Source organism: Emiliania huxleyi (genome assembly GCF_000372725.1).
Source record: "Emiliania huxleyi CCMP1516 unplaced genomic scaffold EMIHUscaffold_682, whole genome shotgun sequence".
Taxonomy (NCBI): domain Eukaryota; phylum Haptophyta; order Isochrysidales; family Noelaerhabdaceae; genus Emiliania; species Emiliania huxleyi.
Window position 1 is genome coordinate 1 of NW_005196887.1, and position 19,837 is coordinate 19,837.

The window sequence follows — 19,837 nt, forward strand, 5'->3', positions numbered from 1 at the left end:
GGGGGGGGGGGCTGCGCAGCTCTCTCTCTCTCTGCCCCACGGGTGCCTCTCACCTCTTCCATCTCCTCGTCGTCCTCCGGGATCTCTGGCGGGTCAAAGAAGTTGAAGAAGGAGTCGGTCGGCTCCTCGACCTTGATGGTGCGCACCTTGCCCTTCTTCTTCTGCCGCTTCTCCACCATCCGCACGGTCACGTCCATCCCCTCCTTCCACTTGATGTCGGTGCCGAGCGCACGTTCGAGCACCTCGTCCTCGTCAGTCGGGTCGAGCAGGTAGGTCTGCGCGGTGCGACGGGCGTAGGCGGGTGGACGGGGCCGGGAAGGAGAGGGGCGGGAAGGAGGGAAGAAGGGAGGGGTGGGGTGGGGTGGGAGAGAGGGGGGGGGTGGGGTGGGAGAGAGGGGGGGCGAGGTGGCTCGCCTTTGTGAGGGTCTCATTCTCAAAGTGCGGGTTCGGCCCGAAAAGAAAGGCGAGCTGGAAGCCGGGCTTGCCTGAATGAGGCACGATCAACGAGGAGTGACTCGAGATGAAAAGAGTAGCGGGGCGAGCTGGAGGCCGTGCTGCGCCCGGGCCGAGGGTGGACGAGCACTTGATGTCCTGGAGGTGCTTGAGGACGGGCTCGTCCGCCTGGCAAGTAGTCCGAGGGGGGGCGTGGTGGGAGGAGCGGCGAGAGGCGTGGCGTGGGGAGGCGTGGAGGGAGGCGTTGGGAGAGAGGAGAGAGGGCGGGAGAGAGGGCGGGCGGGGCGCGTCACAGTGCAAGCTACGGCGAGATACGGCGCCGAGGTGTGCCGCGTCGTGGCGTCCAGTATTGATCTCGTCTCAGACACGTCTCGAAGGTGGCTCTCGGAGGTGTCACGGCCGTCCCTCGGAGGCAAGGTGTCGGAGGAGGCGAGAGGGGCGGCGAGGGGTGCTTGCGCGGCGGCGGCGGCGGCAGAGACGGCGTCCAGTGAGGAGGAGGAGGAGGAAGGGGGGGGGGGGGCGTGTCTGCCACGCGTGCGCCTTTTGGATCTCCTCGGAGAGCATCATGTGGTTCCGCAAGCAGGTCAGCCAAAAGTCGGGCACGCCGTCGCCGCCGACGGCCTCGGCGCGCGACTTGAAGAGCGGCGCCTTCTTTTGCTCGCACTCCATCCGCAGAGCCGCGAGCTTCGCGTCGAAGTCGCGCTGCACCGCGTCGCTCTCCTCCTGAAGCTTCTCCAGCGCCTCGACCCGCCCGCGCACCGCCGCAGGCAGGCCCGCCAACGTCGCGTCGCGCCGCTGCGCCGCGCTCAAGTCGCGCTGAGCCTTATCCTTCTGCAAGGCGTCGCTCGCCTCGAGAGCAACGGCGTCGCCAGCAATCGGCGTGCCCGCCGCCGACGAAAAGTTGAAGGCGAACGGGTCGGCGCGCGCCGACGCTTCCTGCGGCGCGCTGAAAGCGAAGGCGGGAGAGCCGGCGCTGCCGCCGCTCGGCGGCGCTTCGAACTTGAAGGTGCCGCCGGACGCGCCGCCCGAGGGGGGCGACGCGGCGAATTTGAAGCTGCCGCTGGGCGCGGCCGCCTCGCCGCCGCTGCCCGAGGAGAGCTCCTCGTACGCCTGCACGAGCGCATCCTTCGTGACGCGCTTCAGCACGGCGGTCGGCTGGCCAACCAGCTTCCGCTGGTCCAGCCAGGCGTTCTCCGCGTTCGACTGCAGATGTTCCAGCAGCATTCTCTTGCTGACGGCATCAGACTTGGCCTCCGCGACGGTCCACTTGGCCATGGTCTCTGCGGGGCGGAGCAGACGGGGTGTGAGTGAGACCGCTGCCCGCACTGGCGAGGCTTCAGACGGCTTGTCTCAGTATTGATCGGATGGAGCGGCCAGGGCTATGATGCTGGGCGCCAGTGTGGGACCTATGAAGACGTCGTGTGTCCGGGCGTGCAGAAAGAATTTTACCAACGGCCGGGTACGGGACACCCGGTGTTGTGAAAATCCCCGTCAGCAGTCCTCCTCCGGGAATGTACGTAAGAGCTACATACACTGAAAATCCTGCTCGTGCAGGTGGGGACCTTGTTCTCGTCCCATCCCTCGTTTGGCGTGTCTGTTTTCTTTCTTCTACCCGGTGTTGTGCAGCAGGTGCGAACTGGCGCGTGCTAGCACTATCACAACATTGTTCGGCTGCGGCCTTACCACCAAGATCGGGAGGCGGCCAGGGCTCATAGACTCGGTCGAGAGACCCCAGATTGGCATCCATGCCTCTCTGGACAGGGTGGCCCGCCACAACGACCCCTGGAATTGCGACTCGCCGCTTTCCTCCCGCTGTGATTCTGTGTGAGCTCTGTGTCTTGATTTGCCAACAATATACCTACAACACCAAAAGAAGTTTCACCAGCGAAACGGAATCCAGACGCGACCTTGCCACAGCCACAGCACGCCGTCGCAAGCAAGCATGCCGAAAGCACGCGATGCGAAAGCGGCCTCCACGCAGCTCGTCACCAGAATCGGCTGCGCAGTGACCCGGTGCTGTCTGCCTGACTCAGGCGCAATCTGCCGATGCGAGATTGTGTGTGGGCTGCTCCTAGGGGGCCCTGTGCGATCCGACGGGTAGGGGGGCTGTGCCCGGGCGGTGTCCGGTGTGGAGTCCCCTTCTGATCCCGCCTGAGATGTTGGGTGCGAGGTCGTGGAAGCTTTGATCCCAAAGGGGGGGAGCTGATCCCACTCGTAACCAACTCTCAGGGGCAGTAGGTGGGCGAGCTTCAGGCGCGCCCATCTCGATCGTCAAGGCGTCGCTACGCGCGGTCTTCCGCGGGGGGAGCTTCGTCGACGGGTGCGGGAGCGCGGCGCAGTCAGTGCCGCGGCGAGGCCTCCGGCTGTTTGCGGCGGGCGGCTTGCTGCTCGCTGCATGGCGAAAAACTCGTCTCGCCACACACCAAGGGCGTATGCTCTGGCGAGACGTGAGGCGCATGCGCCCAGGAGGGGAGGGCGCATGCGTAACGACGCTGCTAGAGATGCCTTTCGGGGCCCAGAGACAAAACTTCTGTGATGCCATGCGTGACCTAGTAGTGTCCCCAGCTATGGGCGTGTCCACGTTGGAGCCAGGTGTGGTGTGGGCGCGAGAATAGCTCCGCCGTTCATGGAGGCAACCGATGCGAGTCGACTGGTGTGTGTCGTCGTGGTTTCGTATCAAGAATACTCACTCACTCACACAGGGATCTACAATGCTGTCTTAAGGTCCGACAGGGTCGGCACCGGGCACCGCCTCGGTATACAAAATGCGCCTGCGGGCGGACCCTCACAGATCACAGATCAAAGCACCAGATCTGGAGAAAAGAAAACAACGATGGCACAGCCGCCCGGCCGCGCCAAAGGTCCTCGAGACCTGCTGGGCTCTGCGAGTTAAAATTCGATGCCAACCCTCGCCCTACTTTGCCTCTCGGCGCTCTCTCCCTTTGCGGTGCCGCTCACCGGCGCTCAGCGGCGATACCTTCGTGCGCATGCCGGCCGGCTCACTTCCGAGAAGCTGCTTCCGCGGGCGCTGGTTCTCGACCCTGCGGCCGGCAGCCTTGGCGAAATCGAGGATGCGCTCTCCACGCGCGAGCTGGTCCGCTGCAAGCTCGGTGCAGCGAAGAAAAAGGCCGAGGCGCGTTCGATGGCGACAGAGCTCGCCACCCGTCTGGACGCTGAGGTTGCGCAAGTGATAGGACACACGTGCCTTCTCTACCGGCAGTCGCCGCAGCGAATCATCGAGCTACCGCCAGAATAATCGCGTTTGCTAAATAATGATACGTACACGTACATGCCCTCTGCTGGCTCTGCAGACTCGAGACTGCACTGACGACCGACTGCGCGGTGCACGACGTGTCTCTCGGTGACTAGTCCGGTGTGTGCCGACTCCGTGCCGTGCCAGGCCCCCACGCATCCTCTCTCCCCGATCTCCGCGCGCGTGGCCGCGGGCAATTCACGAGTCCTTCCACGAGACGCCTCAGAACCAGTTTCCGCGCATGCTCACGTTCGTATCGTCCAAGGAGCAGAGCAGCTGCGCCATGCCCTCCGTCTTCGAGAGCTCCTGCCGGGTGAACCACTGCATCGTGTGCAGCTTGCCGCGGTAGAAGGCCTCGTCGTCCGCGCTCGCGTCGCCGCCCTCCGCCTCGAGGCGCAGCAGGCCGCGCCGCGCCGCGGTGCCCTGCCGCAGCCACTGCCATGCGACGGCGGTGTGGCCCGTCATCGTAAGGTAGGCGTGCGAGTTGCTCAGCCCGACCTCCACCTCCCCGCCCGCCGCCGCGCCGAGCAGCGTCGCCGTCGTCTCTTGCAGCCGCTGCATCGCCGCCTCGAGCGAGTCCGCCGCCTCGGCCAGCGGCACGCCGCCCGCCGCCCGCGCCGCGGCGACGTCCTCGGCGACGGCGGCGCCGAGCAGTTTGAGCGCCGCGCCGCCGCCCATCGACGCCTTTCGGCCGAGCAGGTCGAGGGCCTGCAGGAAGGGTCCGAGAGGGTGAGGGGAGGCTCCGAGGAGGAGTCGCTGCAAGCAGGCCGCGGGCCTGCACGCCGGACGTGCCCTCGTAGATCATGTTTGGGCGCGCGTCGCGGTAGAGCTGCTCGAGCGGGAAGTCCTGCGTGTAGCCGTACCCGCCCAACACCTGCATCGCCCACTTGTTCGCCTCGAGGCACCACTCGGACGGCCACGCCTTGACCACCGGCGTGAGGAGCTCGAGCAGCAGCAGCTTGTCCGACCTCGCCGCGGCGTCGGCCGTGGTGGCCAGCGCGTCGATGACACCAGCCGTGTACATGCACAGCCCGAGCGCGCCCTCGACGTACGCCTTTTGCAGCAGCAGCATCCGCTTGACATCCGAGTGCTCGATGATCGGCACCATTGGCGTGCTCGGGTCGCGGCAGAGCGGCGAGCGGCCCTGCGTGCGCTGCCGCGCGTACTGCAGCGAGTAAAGGTAGCCCGCGAGGGCGGGGCCCACGCCGCCGAGCCCGACTTGGAAGCGGAGCTCGTTCATCATGATGAACATGCAATGCAGCCCCTGGTTAGGCTCGCCGACAAGGTGGCCGGTGGCGCCACCCGTCGCCTAACCTCGGACAGTCGGGATGTCTCGAGCAGTCTCATCCACAAGGTGCCACGAGTGTCCTATCCGCCGCCTCGCCAAACAGCAGCTCGCCCGCGTTGACGCTCGCCGTCTGCCCCATCTTATGGTTAAGCCCTCCCAGCCGGACGTCGTTGCGCTCGCCTAGTCTCGGGGCAGCTCAGCTGATCTGCGGCGAAACTCCCGCCCACGCCGAGCTAGACGCCGGCCGGTCGCCGAGCGAGACGCCCTCCTCGCTGAACGAGAGCGCATGCTTCGGGACGAGGAAGAGGGAGATGCCCTTGGTGCCGGCGGGCGCCCCTGCCCGGCGCGTCACACCACGCGTCACACGGAGCGGGAGGGGGGAGGAGCACCTCTCGTGCACGTGCCTCTCCTCGCTCCTCTCTCTCTCGCTCCTCTCCTCGCTCCTCTCCTCGCTCCTCTCCTCGCTCCTCTCCTCGCTCCTCTCCTCGCTCCTCTCCTCGCTCCTCTCCTCGCTCCTCTCCTCGCTCCTCTCCTCGCTCCTCTCCTCGCTCCTCTCCTCGCTCCTCTCCTCGCTCCTCTCCTCGCTCCTCTTCTCGCTCCTCTCCTCGCTCTCTCTCTCGCTCCTCTCCTCGCGCGCTCTCTCTCGCTCTCTCGTGCGGGCGCCAGGCAGCTTGGCGAGCACCATGTGCACGATGGTGCCTCCAAAGTTGTTTTCCGCGGCGGTGATCCACATCTTGTTTCCGCGGATCTTGTACGTGCCGTCGGGCTGCGGGTGCGCCGTCGTGCGGATGTCGGTCAGCGACGAGCCAGCGTGCGTCTCGGAGAGGCACATGGTACCGCACCTGGCCCAGAGCCGTCCGGCAGTGAGGAGGCCGCTCGCGGCCCTCGCGGAGGGAGGGGTCGAGCCGCACCACTCGCCGCTGAGCAGCTTCGGGAGCACGTGCGCGCGCTGCTCGTCGGTGCCGTGGTGCTGCAGGATCTTTGCAGCGCCGACGTTGAGCGCGAAGTGCGCCGAGAAGCCGGCGTTTGCGGACGAAAAGTGCAGCCCGACGGCGCCGCTCACTGCGACGGGCATCTGCGACCCTCCCACCTGGGCGTGGAAAGGGAGGCAGGACGGGTATAGGGCTCTCGAACACACCGCCCTGCGTGTGTTTGGCGATCTGCAATCTCGAAGGGCGAGCCTCGGCGTCCATCGACGTGGTGAGGAAGCCGGCGTCGGAATAGGCGCGGTGCGCCGCGACGTGCTCGGGCAGTAGCGTCAGCGTGTCCGTCTCCTGGCAGTACTGCGGCGGGTGGCGGTCGCCCTTTGCATTGTACTGGTGGAAGTGTGAGTGCGCCAGCTGGTGGGCAGTGTCCAGCGCAGCGTCAAAGGTTGCCCGGTCGCAGTGTTGGTAGCGCTCGGTTTGGCACAGCGCCTCGACGTTTTCAACCTCGTACAGGATGAAGTCGAGGTCACGCCGGTTCATCACGAGGTCATCGTTGATGTTGGCGTGCGCGTCCGATGCGGGAGGCGTGTCGGGCAGCGCGGAGAGGCGGCGCTTGGCCGGCACGATCTGCCGCCATGGCCGTGGTGCGAGGCTGCGAGCGAGGTTGGACCGTCGAAGCAGCATGTTCACTGACTGTCTGCTATATGATCTGGATTTGAAGCTCAGCCTCCCCGGGGAGTTTCGAGCTCTGGCGGCACGAAAAGAATTCGCGGGAGTACACACACATGCCGGGAGCCGCACACAAAAACACATGCAAAAACTCGGCTAGATAATCAAAAGTTCAGCGAGAGCAGCCCGGCCACCCCGCGCTTCACCCAGTGCGGCTGCGGCTGGTCCAAACTACATGGAATGTCAAGTACCATCACAAAGTTGGTTGAGTGCCCGGTGGTGGAGAGGGTGCCGAATCTCGCTAGCGTCTTGTAGATGGGGCACGCGTAGACGCCCTCGCTCGGCGGCTTGCGATGCTGCTCTGGCAGCATGTGCACGACGGGCAGCTGCGTGAAGAGCACTTTGGCCTCGGACTCTTGCAAGAGCTGCACGTCCGCGTCCCAACGCGCGCCCTCGATGAAGAGCCCGTATATGTACGCGCCGTCCTCCGGCGGCGTGGAGACCGAGGGGCAAGCGTCTCCCTCGAAGGTGTGCATCTGCATCTTGTAGGCAAACGAGACGGTGTCTATCGCAATCTCGTGCTTGCGCGCGTGGTTCTGAAGGGTGCCCGTGATGAATGCTTGCGGAAAGTAGAAGCCCGAGATCCAGAACGCCTGCGGCTTGCCATGGTCGATCCACCGCTGGATGAAGTTGAGCCGTCTGGCGCGGCGAGGACGAGGGTGCCCGTGAGGCCGAGCGGTCGTGAGGGGGGGGGCGGGCGGGTGATAGCAAGGGGCGGGGAGCGAGGCGCAGCAGGGAGGGGAGGGGCGGCGGGATGCGAAAAGAGGCGGCGGGGATGCTCACGATAACAGGTCGGGCACCCACGTGCCGAGCGGCTTGAGCGAGGGGTACGCCACCTTCGGTGTTGATAACGGTGTTGACGGCACGCATGCCAAAATCGTAGTGGTCCTGGGATGAGAGCTGCTCCGAGGAGAGGCGGAAGGTTGACACCAGCTTTTGCGCACATGGCTTCGGGAAGTCGAAGCCAAAGGAAAAGAGCCGAATTTCGGCTATGAGCGCGTAGTCTGGCACCTAGCGAGTGGGGGTACCGGCGTCAATGATAGAGCAATGAGATCGCTGCCTCTGTCTAGAGCGTCGGCGCCATCATCGCCATCGGCCTGAAGAGCGCCTTCAGGTTGTCGGGCAGCTCGGTGCGGCCGGCATAGCCGGGATTCATCGTGATGAAGGTCGCGGTGGTTGGGTCGAGCCGGATCTGTGAGCCCTCAAACTCGAAGATCTCCTTCTCCTGGATGATTGCCGACTGGATGTTGAGCATCTGCTGCGCAATCACCGACAGCACCTCGATGTCGATCCGGTTGAACTCGTCGAAGCACGCCCAGGCGCCCGCCGTGGAGAGGCCCTTGAAGAACTTGCCCATTGCCTTGTAGTCGAGCCCGTCCGAGCAGTTGAAGACGACGCACTGCTTGGCTAGCGCTTTGGCCAAATCTTTGACCGACTCGGTCTTGCCCGTTCCCGCGGGGCCGGCGGGCGCGCCGCCCAGTTTGATGTGGAGCGCCCCCATCAGGGTCATGTAGCACCTATAATCAATCGTGTGGTCACGTATCACTAGTCAGCTTCAGGCGACCATAATGTAGAAGGGTCACCGGTCGGTCAGCGGCGTCACGACGAGGCGAGACGAGGCGCCGAGGTACTCGTAGCCATAAGGGTAAGTACATTGGACCATCCGTACCAGCATATTGATTGGCCCGAACCGGGACTCGCGCTCCTCCCAGTAGTAGCGCAGCTGCGAGACCCACTCGAAATCGCCCGTGCGGGACACGCCGGCCTCGATGAGGCGCTCGACGACATCGCGCGCGTGGAGCTCCATCACAATGATCGCCGACATCACCTTGGACTGGAGCTTGGAGAGCTTTGTCCGCACGAGCAGGGACAGCTCCTTCAGCTGGGCAACCATCGTCTCGAGGTACTGCCGCACACCGTCGCAGCCTCCGTCCGAGATGGCGAGCTCGACGCAGCTCGTCCAGTCGAGCTGCGACACGGAGATGGCAACCATGGAGGCGTGCGACTTCATGAAGTCGCCACGGGCCTGAACCTTGTAATCGGCAATCCCTGTCTCGGTCTCCTTGCGAACGGAGCGGCGCATCGTGGTCTCAATTTCTCCCATCCACAGTTCTACGGAGCCCTTTGGCTGCAGAGGCGTGTCGAACGGCATCACCTCTTTCTCGGCCGAGATCATGTCGGACATCTCGCACTGTTCGCCCGTCATCGTGATTGAGTGTATTGCCTCAAAGCACTTTCGCAGATGCGGCTGCACGGCGTTTGGATCCTTCGTTTGGGACAGAATGCTGATTAGCTCATCGTTGGAGAGGAAGTAGAAGCGAGCAAACGCCGCTCGCTTGGTCTCGAGATAGTCGGCGAGATTCTTTTGCACCCGCTCGAGCTCCTCATTGGCGCTCGACCACGCGGTGAGGAGAGCGTCGTCGTCGCAAAAGGTGAGGACGTGCGGCGCGGCGGTAACCGCCTTGATCGTCTTGCGCCACAGCTTGTCCACCGCGCTAAAGCGCTTCGCCTCCGCGGGCAGCTGCCGCTGGATGTCCTCCGAGTCGAAGATGGGCTGGAGGTACATCCAGTTGCGCTGGCAAGCGAGCCACTCGGACAGGACCTCCTGCACGAGTCGTAGCTTGGTCTCCCAATCAGTGATCCGCGTCTCGAAGGGCCCCTTGTGTGGCGAGAAGGAGAACTGCTGCGTCAGTACGATGTGGTCGTCGAGCAGCGTGTTGCACTCGTCCGATACCTTCACAACGCTCGTCCCCGTCGTGCGATACGCCACCACGTCAAACTCGATGGGCGCCCAAGCCTCGACCATGTCGTCGAGCGCCTTCTCGATGGCGAACTCCTTGAGGGCGCGATCGCACACCTTCTGCACCTCGGCCATGATCTGGGGCTCATGAAGCTTCATGCGCTCAGTCGCGTCCCTGAGCGTGGCGTCTTCTCGCACGTGGGCTACCACATCGTGCGCGTCGCGGAGAATGGCGGTGGCACCATCTTTGCGCATCAGGGCGGCGCCTTCGACGCGTTGCCAGAGGCGGAGCAGGAGCGCTGGCAGCGGCTGGTGTCGGTCAACTCCAACAGCGGCGTCCTGCACCCGGTGGTGCACGAGCATCCCATCTCGGGGCGCAAGTCGGTCTACTTGCACCTGGGCATGACGGGTGCCGTGCTCGAGGTCACGCCGCCTGCCAATGACCCCAAGGGCATCGAGAAGCTCCGGCTGCTCGAGCAGGACGAAATGCGGCACTTGTTCCAGAGCTACAACGCGCTGCTCAACAAGGGCTTTGCAACGGGCGCGGCCGACCTCCTCGGCGGCGCGCCGCGCTACGGCGCCCTGGTCGAGCTGCAGAATCTGAACTCCAAGCCCGAGCTCAATGGCCAGCAGGGGGTCGTCGTGGGCGTGCTGGACCGCACCAATGGCCGCGTGGCAGTGGAGCTGATGGAGGGCCAGGACCCGGCGAATCCGGTCAAGAGGCCGCGGATGGCGGTCAAGCCGGAGAATCTCAAGGTGTTGCGCGCCGATGCCGAGGCTGCTGATGCCGAGGCTGCTGATGGCGGCGTGGGTGCCGACGATGAGGCAGCGCCGGCAAGTGATGTGGCGGCGGTGGGTGGTGAGGCTGTGGCTGGCGAGGCGGAGGAGGCAGGTGCGGAGGAGGCAGGTGCGGAGGAGGCGGGTGCGGAGGAGGCGGAGGCATACACAGCGGTGTACGAGTACGAGGAGGGCGATTGCATCTTCATCGACAACCTCGCGGTCGCCCACCGCGCCTCCCCCGAGGCGCACAAGCCGAGCACCGAGGTGGGGCTGCGCATCCTCCATCGCACGACCATCCGCGCGCCGCAGAACTTCGACCCGCCGTACGGCCTGCCGCCGGTGCTCAACGTGCTCGGCCCCAACCCACTGGGCGGCGGCGGCGTGTGGCAAGGCGGCGGCCTCGGCTTCCGCTGGGACGAGACGATCCCGATGCAGAATTGAGCAGGCAGACTACGGAGGGGCAGGGTGGAGGCTGGATAGGTGGTGGTGGGGTGGTTTGACTTTGCCGCAGAGGCCGTCGCTAGCTGCCAACTCCTATTTCTTTTAGCTTGGTTGGGAGCGGAGGCTACGCTTCCGTGGCTTCCCGTGGCCGTGGCTGGCCAGCGCGCGATATCACGCTTGTTTGAGCGTCGATATGTCAAAGCCCCGCCGCGGCGCTGCCCTCGCGCCCGAGGGCGTCGTGGTTGTGCCGCACCCGCTGCGCGTGCGCCCGATGGGGAGCCTGCTCTTTGCAGACGACCAGCGCAGCCTCCGCGAGGAGCCGGGTGCGCTGGGTGCTCTGGCTTTGCTGCCGGACGAGGTGCTGATGCAGATCCTCTCCAGCGGCGGTGCGCGCGAGCTCGCGTGCTGCGCCTGCACCTCACGGGCGATGCGAGTCCTCGCGCTCTCCGAGGACCTCTGGAAGGCGTGCTGCCTCGAGGAGGAGTTGGCGCCGGGCGAGTGGCTACGCTACGACCCAGGTGGCTGGCGATGCACCTACCGGCGGCGGCGCGGCTTGCCCGCGGCGCCGGCCGCGTCGCTCGGGGCCACACACTACTACTACTCGGACGTGCTGTACGCGCCGTGGCACTGCGGCACGGCCGCCATCCCTCCGCGCTGGTCTAGCTTTGAGAATGTGCCTCGGGTCGCGGCGAGCGGGCTGAGCGTGGAGGACTTCGCGGCCCGCTTCGAGGCGCCCGGCCAGCCGGTCATTCTGACCGGCTTGGCGAGCGGCTGGCCCGCCGCCGCCAAGTGGACCGAGGCGGCGCTTCGAGACCGGTTCGGCGAGAGGTGCGGCTTCCACGTCGGCGGGCGCGCGAGCCCTAGATGCACGGGTCACACGCTCGCGTGTCCGAAGCAGCGCTCGCAAGAGGCCCGCGTGCACGAGACCCGTGTGCCTTGCATGCATGCTCCAGGCACACGATGAGCCTGCCCGCCTTCTTCGACTACTGCGCGAGCAACGCAGACGAGCATCCGCTCTACCTCTTTGACAAGCGCTTCGCAGAGACGTCCGCCGCCGGCGGCGGCGCCGAGCCGGGCCTGGCTGCGGACTACGCCGTGCCCGCCTACTTCAGCGCAGATCGCGACCTTTTTGCGAAGCTGCCGGGAGGCTGCCGGCCGGACCACCGCTGGCTCATCGCGGGCGGGACGCGGTCCGGCTCTCGGTGCTGCAGGAGCCTTCCCTAAACCTTCTCGGAACCTTCCTACAGGCGGGACGCGGTCCGGCTCGGCGTGGCACGTTGACCCAAACGCGACCTCCGCGTGGAACGCGTGCGTCCGCGGGCGGAAGAAGTGGGTGCTCACCCCGCCTGGCCAGCCGCCTGCCGGAGTGACGCCGAGCGCGGACGGCGCCAGCCTCACCTCGCCCGTCTCGCTGTACGAGTGGTTCCGCGTCTTCTACTCGTCGCTGGCCGAGGCGCGGGGCGGCGGCGGCGGCGGCGGCGGCGGCGGCGGGGCGGCCGCGCTCGAGGCGACGGTGGAGGAGGGCGAGGTGCTCTTTGTGCCGTCGGGATGGTGGCATTGCTGCCTCAACTTGGAGCCGTCGATCGCAATCACAGGGAACTATGCTCCGCGCTGCCACGCAGCGCGCATTTTGCAGTACCTTCGCGCGGGCGACGAGGCGGGCGACCTTGTTTCGGGCGTGCCGCATGAGCTGCGCCCCCGCCTCGCCGGCGAGTTCGAGGCGGTGTTGCGCACCCACCACCCCGAGGCGCTCGAAGGTGGCGAGGGGGGCCAGCCGCGCCAGGACGGCGGGGACATCACCCCACAGGCGGCGCGGCCCTCTTGCGCCGCCGTCATGGGGCGGGAGCCGCAGGCGGAGTTCCGGTTCGATTTTTGACCGGTGTGTGTGTGTGTGTGTGTGTGTGTGTGTGTGTGTGTGTGTGTGTGTGTGTGTGTGTGTGTGTGTGCGTGCGTGCGTGCGTGTGTGTGTGTGTGTGTGTGTGTGTGTGTGTGTGTGTGTGTGTGTGTGTGTGCGTGTGCGTGTGTGTGTGTGTGTGTGCAGTGTTCACGAGTGGCGAGACCGGACAGTGCCGCCGAGGAAGCACACATACGTAAAAAACCGTGTAGGTTGGCATGTGTGTCTCCAACGCGCCCTAAAACCACACACCCCCGACACCCCAAGGCTAGTTCCATTTCACTGTGGCACAGCTCGCGTTACAAAACCTTGATTTGACCATTTGCGCAAAAAGGTACATCTCGGTGCCTTCCAGAGGAAGCTGCGACCCCGCCGAGTAGACGGTTGCACACAGCAGGTGGCGCTGTGTGACGCCGTCCACTCAGCGGGGTCGCAGCTGCCTCTGCGCGTCCTGGGTATGTACCTTTGTCGCGCGCCGGAGATGACTCGACGCCGCTGAGATCGGAGATCAAGCTCTGACAGGTCGCACGTCGCTCCTTTGACGCCGACGTGACTCACCCGTGCTGATAACATCAGGACACGGTCTCGACGCGCTCGGTACGACGCCTGCGACCCGTCTCGGGTCAGGTGGCACGACGCTCATCGCGCCTGCCAGCGCTGCCGTGCAGGTTGCCACGACGAGGTCGAGCACGCTTCTATACGCTCGCCCAGCCTTCCTTTCCACCCCATTAGGCAGCCTGGGAACGGTGGCGATCAGAGGCAAAGCCTACGAGGGGTGGTGGAACCACATGTCACGGCCACCGCCGGCTCGACCCCACGATAGCCTCCGAAGGCTGACTTTGAGGCATCATCATCGGACGATGTCGACGAGTTGGGTCGCTCTCGCGGTAGCCAGATGACCTCTCATACTAGGATCATCGGCCATGGCCGCAGGGAGCGCGGGGGAGGGCGCTGGAAGCAACACGGAGCTCCGTTGGAGACGTTTTCAAGATTAGCGTGTCAGACAGAGTGAAATGGCACTAGCCCAACTACAGCACGAACACAGGAGGACAGTGTGCGCGCATCCGCATGAGACACGCAGGCACAGCCCGAGTTCGCGAGGGTGCGCACTTGTACTGTGTGTGTATACATGAGAAGGTAGGAGGGCATGCGCCGCGCATCTCATACCCGGAAACGCTGCCCGATCGCAATGCCGAGCGCCAGGCAGACGCCTCCGACCGTGATGAAGACGAAACTCCCTGCCGCGGCGCTGCCGATGATGCTGCGCCGCCCGTTTTGGCGCTCGACCTGGAAGCGGCTGCCGGACGACGGCGCTTCCTCCGCCGCCGGCAGTTGCCGAAAAGGCACCCCCGCAGCCGAGCGGCGCGCCTTCATCTGGGCGAGGGCGCGCGACAGTCGCTCGCCCGCCCAAACGTGTCCCTTGGTCAACTCGAGCGCCTCTCGCCACCGGCGCGAGGCGGCAAGCTCCGCCGTGCAGTGCTCATAGAGGCAGACCGAGTCCTCCTTGCGCACGTCGAGCGCGTCGAAGATCTCGACCAGCGAAGACTCCGCGGCGCTCGTCGACTTGCCCGAGAGGGGCGTCTCAGGCGGGATCGAGACCGACTTCGAGTGGTGCGGCGGAGACTTCGATGCTCGGTTAAGCCACGCCGCGGCGCGCGCGTCATTGGCGGCGGCGGCGTCGCCGCTGTCGGCGGCACCTCGCCGCGGCAGGGCCTTGCCGCCTCCCGTCGCGTTGTGCCGCAACAGGAGCTTGGTGACCGAGCAGTGAGGTGGAAACAGCTGATGGAGCGAGCTCAACGGCAAAGAGTCTTGGAGCAGGAGAACGCCACAGACGCGGCGATTGCAGGTCGCGTAGTGCGAGCGTAGGAAGCGGACGGGCTCCGCGCGCTGCTGCTCCAAGGTGAGCTCGGCGCGCTGCCTCGCCGTCGCACCACTGCTCGAGTGGGGCGAGTAGACGTCGCCGCTGCAGTTGAGTTCAGGGTGCCGCGAGAGCAGGCGGCAGGCGGCGAGGCCTCGTGGGCGCGTCGTAGCAAACAGGATGAAGAATCGTCTGCCAGCTTCCTCTCTCAGCACACAAGAGGGCGCGGCATTCAAGCGCTGTGGCGATTGACAGCTCGCCGGCGAATGTGCACAAAATACCCAGCAGCACAGCAGGAGTCGAGCGTGTCCGCGGAGCATCGTCAGGAACGTTTGGAGCAACAGAGCGGACGGACAATCGCGGGGAGAGTGTTCTTAGCTGACGGCGACAAGGGCGTGCTCTGGCGCGAGAGCGTCGTCGTGGAGGAGAGTGATCTAGCGACGGCGACAAGGGCGTGCAAAGATTCGACGGCGAAGCCAGATTTCTTTTGCGAGTCAGAAGGGTCAACTCCGGAATAGCTTTTTCTCCCGCGTTCCAGCCAGGCGACCACCTCCCGACACCGCGTTCCAGCGCGACCACCTCAGTTCGCTCGGCGAGGTACAGAGATGTGCCGGAAATCGGTCCGCCCCCACAAGCCGTCGGCTAAGGCTGCGGCGATGGCGTCGGGAGAAGCTGTGGTCCAATCGAGCCACGCACTCGGCAGCGGTGGTGGAGGCGGCAGGCGGCCCGCGACACAACAGGTCGGCGCCGGAGAGCGCGCCGGAGAGCTCCTGTCGGCCACGGACATTGACGTCCGCCTCTGGCCTGGCGCGGCGGCCGCTGGCTGGGAGGTGTGGCGGGGCAAAGCAAGAGATCTCCGCGCGTGGAGCCCGCGCGGCAAGCGCTACACGAGCTGCACGGCTGCGAAGGAGGAGACGGGGCACGCCCTCGGATGGGGTGCTCGCGTCGGAGAGCGCCGCGTGGAAGCAAAAATCCTAGGACAAAAGAATTTTGAGTCCCGTAAGAAAAGAAAACGAACGGGGATATGTCGATAGTATGTATAGAATTTACCATTTAAGGATCGCATTCGCTCTACTGGATAGGAATTAGGATCGTGGAGATCGACATATCGCACAACCCTTTTCCTGGCTCACAAGCTAAAGAAAGATGTTCACGGGCCGCCCCCACACGTTCGCACTGCGATCTACAACCACAAGATCCGCCGGGTGGAGTTGGCGACTGGCGCTGTGACGACGGCGGCGGGCAGCGGCACCGCGGGCAGTGCCGATGGCGTGGGCGGCACGGCGCAGTTCTACTACCCAAGCGGCGTCGCCATCAGCCCGGACGGCAGCGCGCTGTTTGTGGCAGACCGAAACAACCACAAGATCCGGCGCGTGGAGGTGGCGACTGGCGCGGTGACCACGATCGCGGGCGGCGGCTCCACGGGCAGTGCTGATGGCGTGGGCGGCGCGGCGCAGTTCGCCTATCCGTGCGGCGTCGCAATCAGCCCTGACGGCAGCGCGCTGTTTGTGGCAGACGAAATGAATCACAAGATCCAGCGGGTGGAGGTGGCGACTGGCGCAGTGACTACGGCTCGCGGGCAGCGGCGCTGGGGGCAGCTCTGATGGCGTGGGCGGCGCGGTGGAGTTCAACAACCCAAGCTACGTCGCCCTCAGCCCCGACGGCAGCACTCTTCTGGTCCGCACAGGAACGGCTCTCCGCCAGGTCTGCGTGTCTGCGCCTCCTCCGCCTCCCTCCTTTGCGCCGCTCGTGGTGCCGCCCTCGACCCTCGTGGCAGACCTGAAGAAGATGCGGGGCGACGCCAGCCTCCCCGACGGCAAGGTCACCTTCATCGCCGGCGATGACGAGGAGCGCTACGAGCACGTGAGCAAGTGCGTCCTCTGCGTGCGGTCCGTGTTCTTTCGGACCATGTTTGGCATCGGCATGAAGGAGCGCGACGCCGCCGAGATCACGGTGCCCAAGACGGACCTCGCCAGCTTCACCGCCTTCATCGACTACCTCTGCACCGACCAGCTCGACCTCGGCGAGGAGGAGGGCGAGCAGGCGCGGCGCGCGCTCGTGCTGCGGCAGCTGGCGCAGATGTACCAGGTGTCGCGCCTCGAGCTGCTCTGCTCGCAGGCGCTGCAGGAGAGCGTCGGGCCGGCGAGCGCCGTGCCGCTGCTCGAGGCGGCGCACACGATGGGCGACGGGCGGCTCCTCGCGCAGTGCCGCCGCTACGTGGCCGACCACGCCGCCGAGGTTCGGGCGAGCGGCGGCGTGGAGCAGCTGCGCGACCTGGGCGTGGCAAAGGGGCTGCTCGGCGATGCGCTCGACCAGGTGGCGGAGCTCAAGGGGACGGTGGCGGCGCGCGACGCAGAGCTCGAGGAGAACCGCACGCAGGGCGAACGACTGCTCCCTGGAGCTTGCGCTCGACCCCCCCTGCCTCAAGCTCGACCGGGCTAGTCGCTTGCCTCCTCCCGCCCCCTTGGAGCTTGGTTCCCCCGACCCGCCGTGGACTCCGGCGGGTGCCACATGGACATGGCCCGAGCCGTCGTGCGACCCACGCGGTCCCGGTGGCGCGGCTGGTGCCGACGGGACATACATGCACATGCTGTCGTGATATGCCAACCCCCGCGCGGCGCACTCCGCACACGCCGCCACGCCGGCTCACTTATACACACTTTCTCGTTCTCTGACTCTGTGGACTTGAGTGCATCATAGCGTTCCACCACATGTACATGTACATGTGTACATGTAGCGATCAGCGAGCAGCAGCAAGATGCAGCACGAGCAGGGGCCGCAGGCACACATTACTCGGGCTTACTATTTTCTTGCTGTGAACTCCATTACGTACCCGGCGACCGTCGGTGACGACAGCCGATATGAGACGACCACCAGGGCACCAGACGCACCTCTCTCTCCGCCTGTATACCGTAGAGCGTAGCACCTGTGTGCGCTGTGGGGGAGACACGGTGGATTCCATCAGCGTACGTGCTCCCAGGCCGTCCCGAACGGCGGCGTGCCCCCTTCCAGCCACTCTGGCCCCAAATGGTGCAGCCAGCGTAGCATCCTCATCCAAGCGACCGTCGGCTCCCAAATGTGCGGGTCGCCGCGCCCTCGCCCGCAGCCGAAATCGAAGGAGGGCGCGACGAGCATCGCGTCGTGCGGCATCGTCTTCATCACGTGCGACTCGTGCAAGGTACCCGCCTAGAGGTGGAGGGGCGTGGCCGTGTCAGCGACGTGGCAGCGCGTGTGTGTGGTGCGTGTGCTCTCCTTGTCCAAGGCACACGCGAGCTCGCTCATCGTGTCGCTGAACACCTCTTGCCCCCCGTGCGCAACCCACACGCTGTCGGGCCGAGCAGCGGCGCGCAGCTCCTCCTACGCGAGGCTTCCGAGAAGGCTCAGAGAGGGTGCTACGCCGCCCGACGTGAAAGCTGCGCCCAACTCCGCCTCGGTAGCCACATTCGGCGAGACCAGCGAATCGGCGTCGCGGCGGGCTGACGTGGCGTACGCGTAGCCAGGAAGGTTAAAGGCGGCAGGCAGGCCGGACGGCAGGTAATCGCCCCAGCCGAGCGGCGCAACTGGCTCCTCCTCCGTGGGGACGAAGTTCTGCGGGCTGTACCCTCCCGCGACCTGCGCGGCCGCCAAGAAGAGGCGTGAGTAGCGAGTGTCTGGCCGCAGAGTCGAGCTCCCTAGCGCGTCGCGCACCGGATCAAACTTGACTGCCGATGCCGTCTTTCCAGCGGCGTCGCTCAGCGCGGCCCAGGGCGAGCTGAGGCCTACCCCTGCAGGGGGGGGCAGGTTCCCTTCGCCCAGGTAGGACGTGCCCAGGATGAGCGTCGCCAGCGCCATGCCTCCGCCCGACGAGTCGCCCATCACGACGACGTTCTTTGCGCCGTATAGCCGCACGAGTGAACGGTAGCAGCGGCACAGCTGCACGACGGCGGCGGGCCAGGGCTCGGTCGAGGCGGCTGGCCACGCGGGCATCAGCACGACCTGCCCCGTGTTGTCGGCGAGCGCGAAGCCGACGGCGCTCGTGTAGAGCCGCACCATCGTCCCGATGTTGCCGCCGCCGTGCACCCACATGATTACTCGCGAGCCGGGCGCCCCCTCCGCCACGTTTGTGCTCAGCGGCTGACCATCCCTTCCGAGCGTGCCCGGCGGCGTCGGGAGCCGCTCGAAGCTGCTCGGGAAGATCCACGACCCGCCAAATTCCTCCCCGTTTGGCGCATAGATGCCTGGCTCACACACGTGCGTCGAGGCGGCGACCGACCTCGCCCGCCCTTGCATGAAGGAACAGCTCACCATCAGGCAGCAGCGGAAGCAGCGGCACGTATCGGCGAGACCGAAGCAGGCCTCCATCACGCGCGCAAACGCGTTGGGCGGAGCGGCGTCGAAGCTGCGCCCGCTGCAGCAGCCGCGGCAGTACGGGAGGTGGGAAAGGCAGCCGTGACACCACCAGGGCATCCGCGACGCCCAAGGGCCCGCCGCGCCGCCGAACGCCTCCGACTCGGAGACGGTGGGAGGCGACTTCCAGTAGAAGCTGCCGGGACCCCTTCCCGCAGCGACGGAGCCCTTGTTGCAGCACCAGCGCAGCGCGGCGCACCTCTCCTCGGGCGTGGCCCAGCAGAAGCACGGGACGCAGAGCTGCGCGACGGGACAGCAGCAAGGGAGGCAGATGAACTGCGGCTTGGTGTAGGTGTCCGGCTTCCAGCACGGGAGGCAGAGGTAGCTCCAGGCGCAGGTGACGACGTTGTTGCCGCCGCAGCACACCGCCCACGGGTGCTCGGTGAAGCAGCAAGACCCGTAGCACGCCCCGAGGCTCTTTGCGCAGGTGATTCGCTGCGGCCGGCCGGGTGCGAAAAAGTCCTCCGGGACGAGCGGGCCCTGCGAAGCATCCTGGAAGGCGAGGTGCTCGAGCGCAATCTGCTGCTGCGTCGCTGCCGGATCGACGGGAAAGGACGGCACGAGTTTGTCGTCCCGCTGCATCTGCATCGCTGCGGGCGCGGCCTCGAGGCGCCGCCGCGCGATGTACTCGTGCGATGGCACGGGCACCGAGGGGCGGGGCTTCGAGTCCTTCGTCGACATCACGAGCGATTTCGTCACCCGCTTTTCTTCAGCACTTGAGCACTGGATAGGGCCGATTCCGCGTGGTACGGGACCCCTCGATCGTCTCGCCCTCCCTCACTGGTATGTTCATTGGGGGGGGTCATAACAAACACGGTACAGGATCGAGGTGCACGCTGCCGAAGCAGTGTCGTCCCCCCTCTCCCCGACGGCGATGGCGGTGTGACCGATCGAGCTACAAGAGGAGCTTGTTCAGCAGGATCCGGGATAGTCAGATGCACTACCTCACTGGGCCTGAGAACACCACACGACAGCATCCCGTCACCGTCTCGGACTTATGTAGGGTCGAACAACTCCGGGATGGGCAAGCCATCAGTTTACGTTCCGTATCTCACTTGAACTGCAGGAGATTCAGAGAGAGGGATGAGT

General features: G+C 65.7%; 10 protein-coding genes across 10 annotated transcripts; 4 read left to right on the forward strand and 6 right to left on the reverse strand.

Moving 5' to 3' along the window:
- Nucleotides 1-53: 53 nt before the first annotated feature.
- On the reverse strand, nucleotides 54-1,867 carry EMIHUDRAFT_459881 (hypothetical protein; the record flags this gene model as incomplete). Its single annotated transcript, XM_005762294.1, has 5 exons — nucleotides 1,860-1,867; nucleotides 994-1,733; nucleotides 561-621; nucleotides 415-485; nucleotides 54-275 (listed from the first exon to the last, which is right to left on the reverse strand). Coding segments are annotated over exons 2-5 (1,089 nt in total), but the record flags the coding sequence as incomplete, so codon positions are not given.
- Nucleotides 1,868-3,352: 1,485 nt separating this feature from the next.
- On the forward strand, nucleotides 3,353-3,709 carry EMIHUDRAFT_248572 (hypothetical protein; the record flags this gene model as incomplete). The annotated part of the gene is made up of 1 exon (XM_005762295.1): nucleotides 3,353-3,709. One exon carries the CDS (start codon nucleotides 3,353-3,355, stop codon nucleotides 3,707-3,709), a length of 357 nt encoding a protein of 118 aa, XP_005762352.1.
- Nucleotides 3,710-5,141: 1,432 nt separating this feature from the next.
- On the reverse strand, nucleotides 5,142-6,583 carry EMIHUDRAFT_459883 (putative acyl-CoA dehydrogenase; the record flags this gene model as incomplete). Its single annotated transcript, XM_005762296.1, has 5 exons — nucleotides 6,176-6,583; nucleotides 5,906-6,084; nucleotides 5,658-5,836; nucleotides 5,247-5,330; nucleotides 5,142-5,174 (listed from the first exon to the last, which is right to left on the reverse strand). Coding segments are annotated over exons 1-5 (759 nt in total), but the record flags the coding sequence as incomplete, so codon positions are not given.
- A 170-nt stretch (nucleotides 6,584-6,753) lies between these two features.
- Nucleotides 6,754-7,125, reverse strand: EMIHUDRAFT_77021 (hypothetical protein; the record flags this gene model as incomplete). The annotated part of the gene is made up of 1 exon (XM_005762297.1): nucleotides 6,754-7,125. The coding sequence occupies one exon, from the start codon at nucleotides 7,123-7,125 to the stop codon at nucleotides 6,754-6,756; it is 372 nt and encodes a 123-aa protein (XP_005762354.1).
- Nucleotides 7,126-7,715: 590 nt separating this feature from the next.
- Nucleotides 7,716-9,455, reverse strand: EMIHUDRAFT_248575 (hypothetical protein; the record flags this gene model as incomplete). Its single annotated transcript, XM_005762298.1, has 2 exons — nucleotides 7,716-8,056; nucleotides 8,303-9,455. 2 exons carry the CDS (start codon nucleotides 9,453-9,455, stop codon nucleotides 7,716-7,718), a joined length of 1,494 nt encoding a protein of 497 aa, XP_005762355.1.
- Nucleotides 9,456-9,536: 81 nt separating this feature from the next.
- On the forward strand, nucleotides 9,537-10,610 carry EMIHUDRAFT_248576 (taurine dioxygenase-like protein; the record flags this gene model as incomplete). The annotated part of the gene is made up of 2 exons (XM_005762299.1): nucleotides 9,537-10,145; nucleotides 10,356-10,610. The coding sequence occupies 2 exons, from the start codon at nucleotides 9,537-9,539 to the stop codon at nucleotides 10,608-10,610; spliced, it is 864 nt and encodes a 287-aa protein (XP_005762356.1).
- A 271-nt stretch (nucleotides 10,611-10,881) lies between these two features.
- Nucleotides 10,882-12,486, forward strand: EMIHUDRAFT_120660 (hypothetical protein; the record flags this gene model as incomplete). The annotated part of the gene is made up of 4 exons (XM_005762300.1): nucleotides 10,882-11,438; nucleotides 11,564-11,812; nucleotides 11,858-11,867; nucleotides 11,965-12,486. 4 exons carry the CDS (start codon nucleotides 10,882-10,884, stop codon nucleotides 12,484-12,486), a joined length of 1,338 nt encoding a protein of 445 aa, XP_005762357.1.
- A 1,179-nt stretch (nucleotides 12,487-13,665) lies between these two features.
- On the reverse strand, nucleotides 13,666-14,682 carry EMIHUDRAFT_248578 (hypothetical protein; the record flags this gene model as incomplete). Its single annotated transcript, XM_005762301.1, has 2 exons — nucleotides 13,666-14,516; nucleotides 14,637-14,682. 2 exons carry the CDS (start codon nucleotides 14,680-14,682, stop codon nucleotides 13,666-13,668), a joined length of 897 nt encoding a protein of 298 aa, XP_005762358.1.
- Nucleotides 14,683-16,154: 1,472 nt separating this feature from the next.
- Nucleotides 16,155-16,696, forward strand: EMIHUDRAFT_371770 (hypothetical protein; the record flags this gene model as incomplete). The annotated part of the gene is made up of 1 exon (XM_005762302.1): nucleotides 16,155-16,696. A coding segment is annotated over exon 1 (411 nt), but the record flags the coding sequence as incomplete, so codon positions are not given.
- Nucleotides 16,697-17,151: 455 nt separating this feature from the next.
- Nucleotides 17,152-19,429, reverse strand: EMIHUDRAFT_446241 (hypothetical protein; the record flags this gene model as incomplete). The annotated part of the gene is made up of 4 exons (XM_005762303.1): nucleotides 17,152-17,548; nucleotides 17,582-17,719; nucleotides 17,792-17,974; nucleotides 18,050-19,429. 4 exons carry the CDS (start codon nucleotides 19,427-19,429, stop codon nucleotides 17,324-17,326), a joined length of 1,926 nt encoding a protein of 641 aa, XP_005762360.1. The 3' UTR covers nucleotides 17,152-17,323.
- Nucleotides 19,430-19,837: the final 408 nt, after the last annotated feature.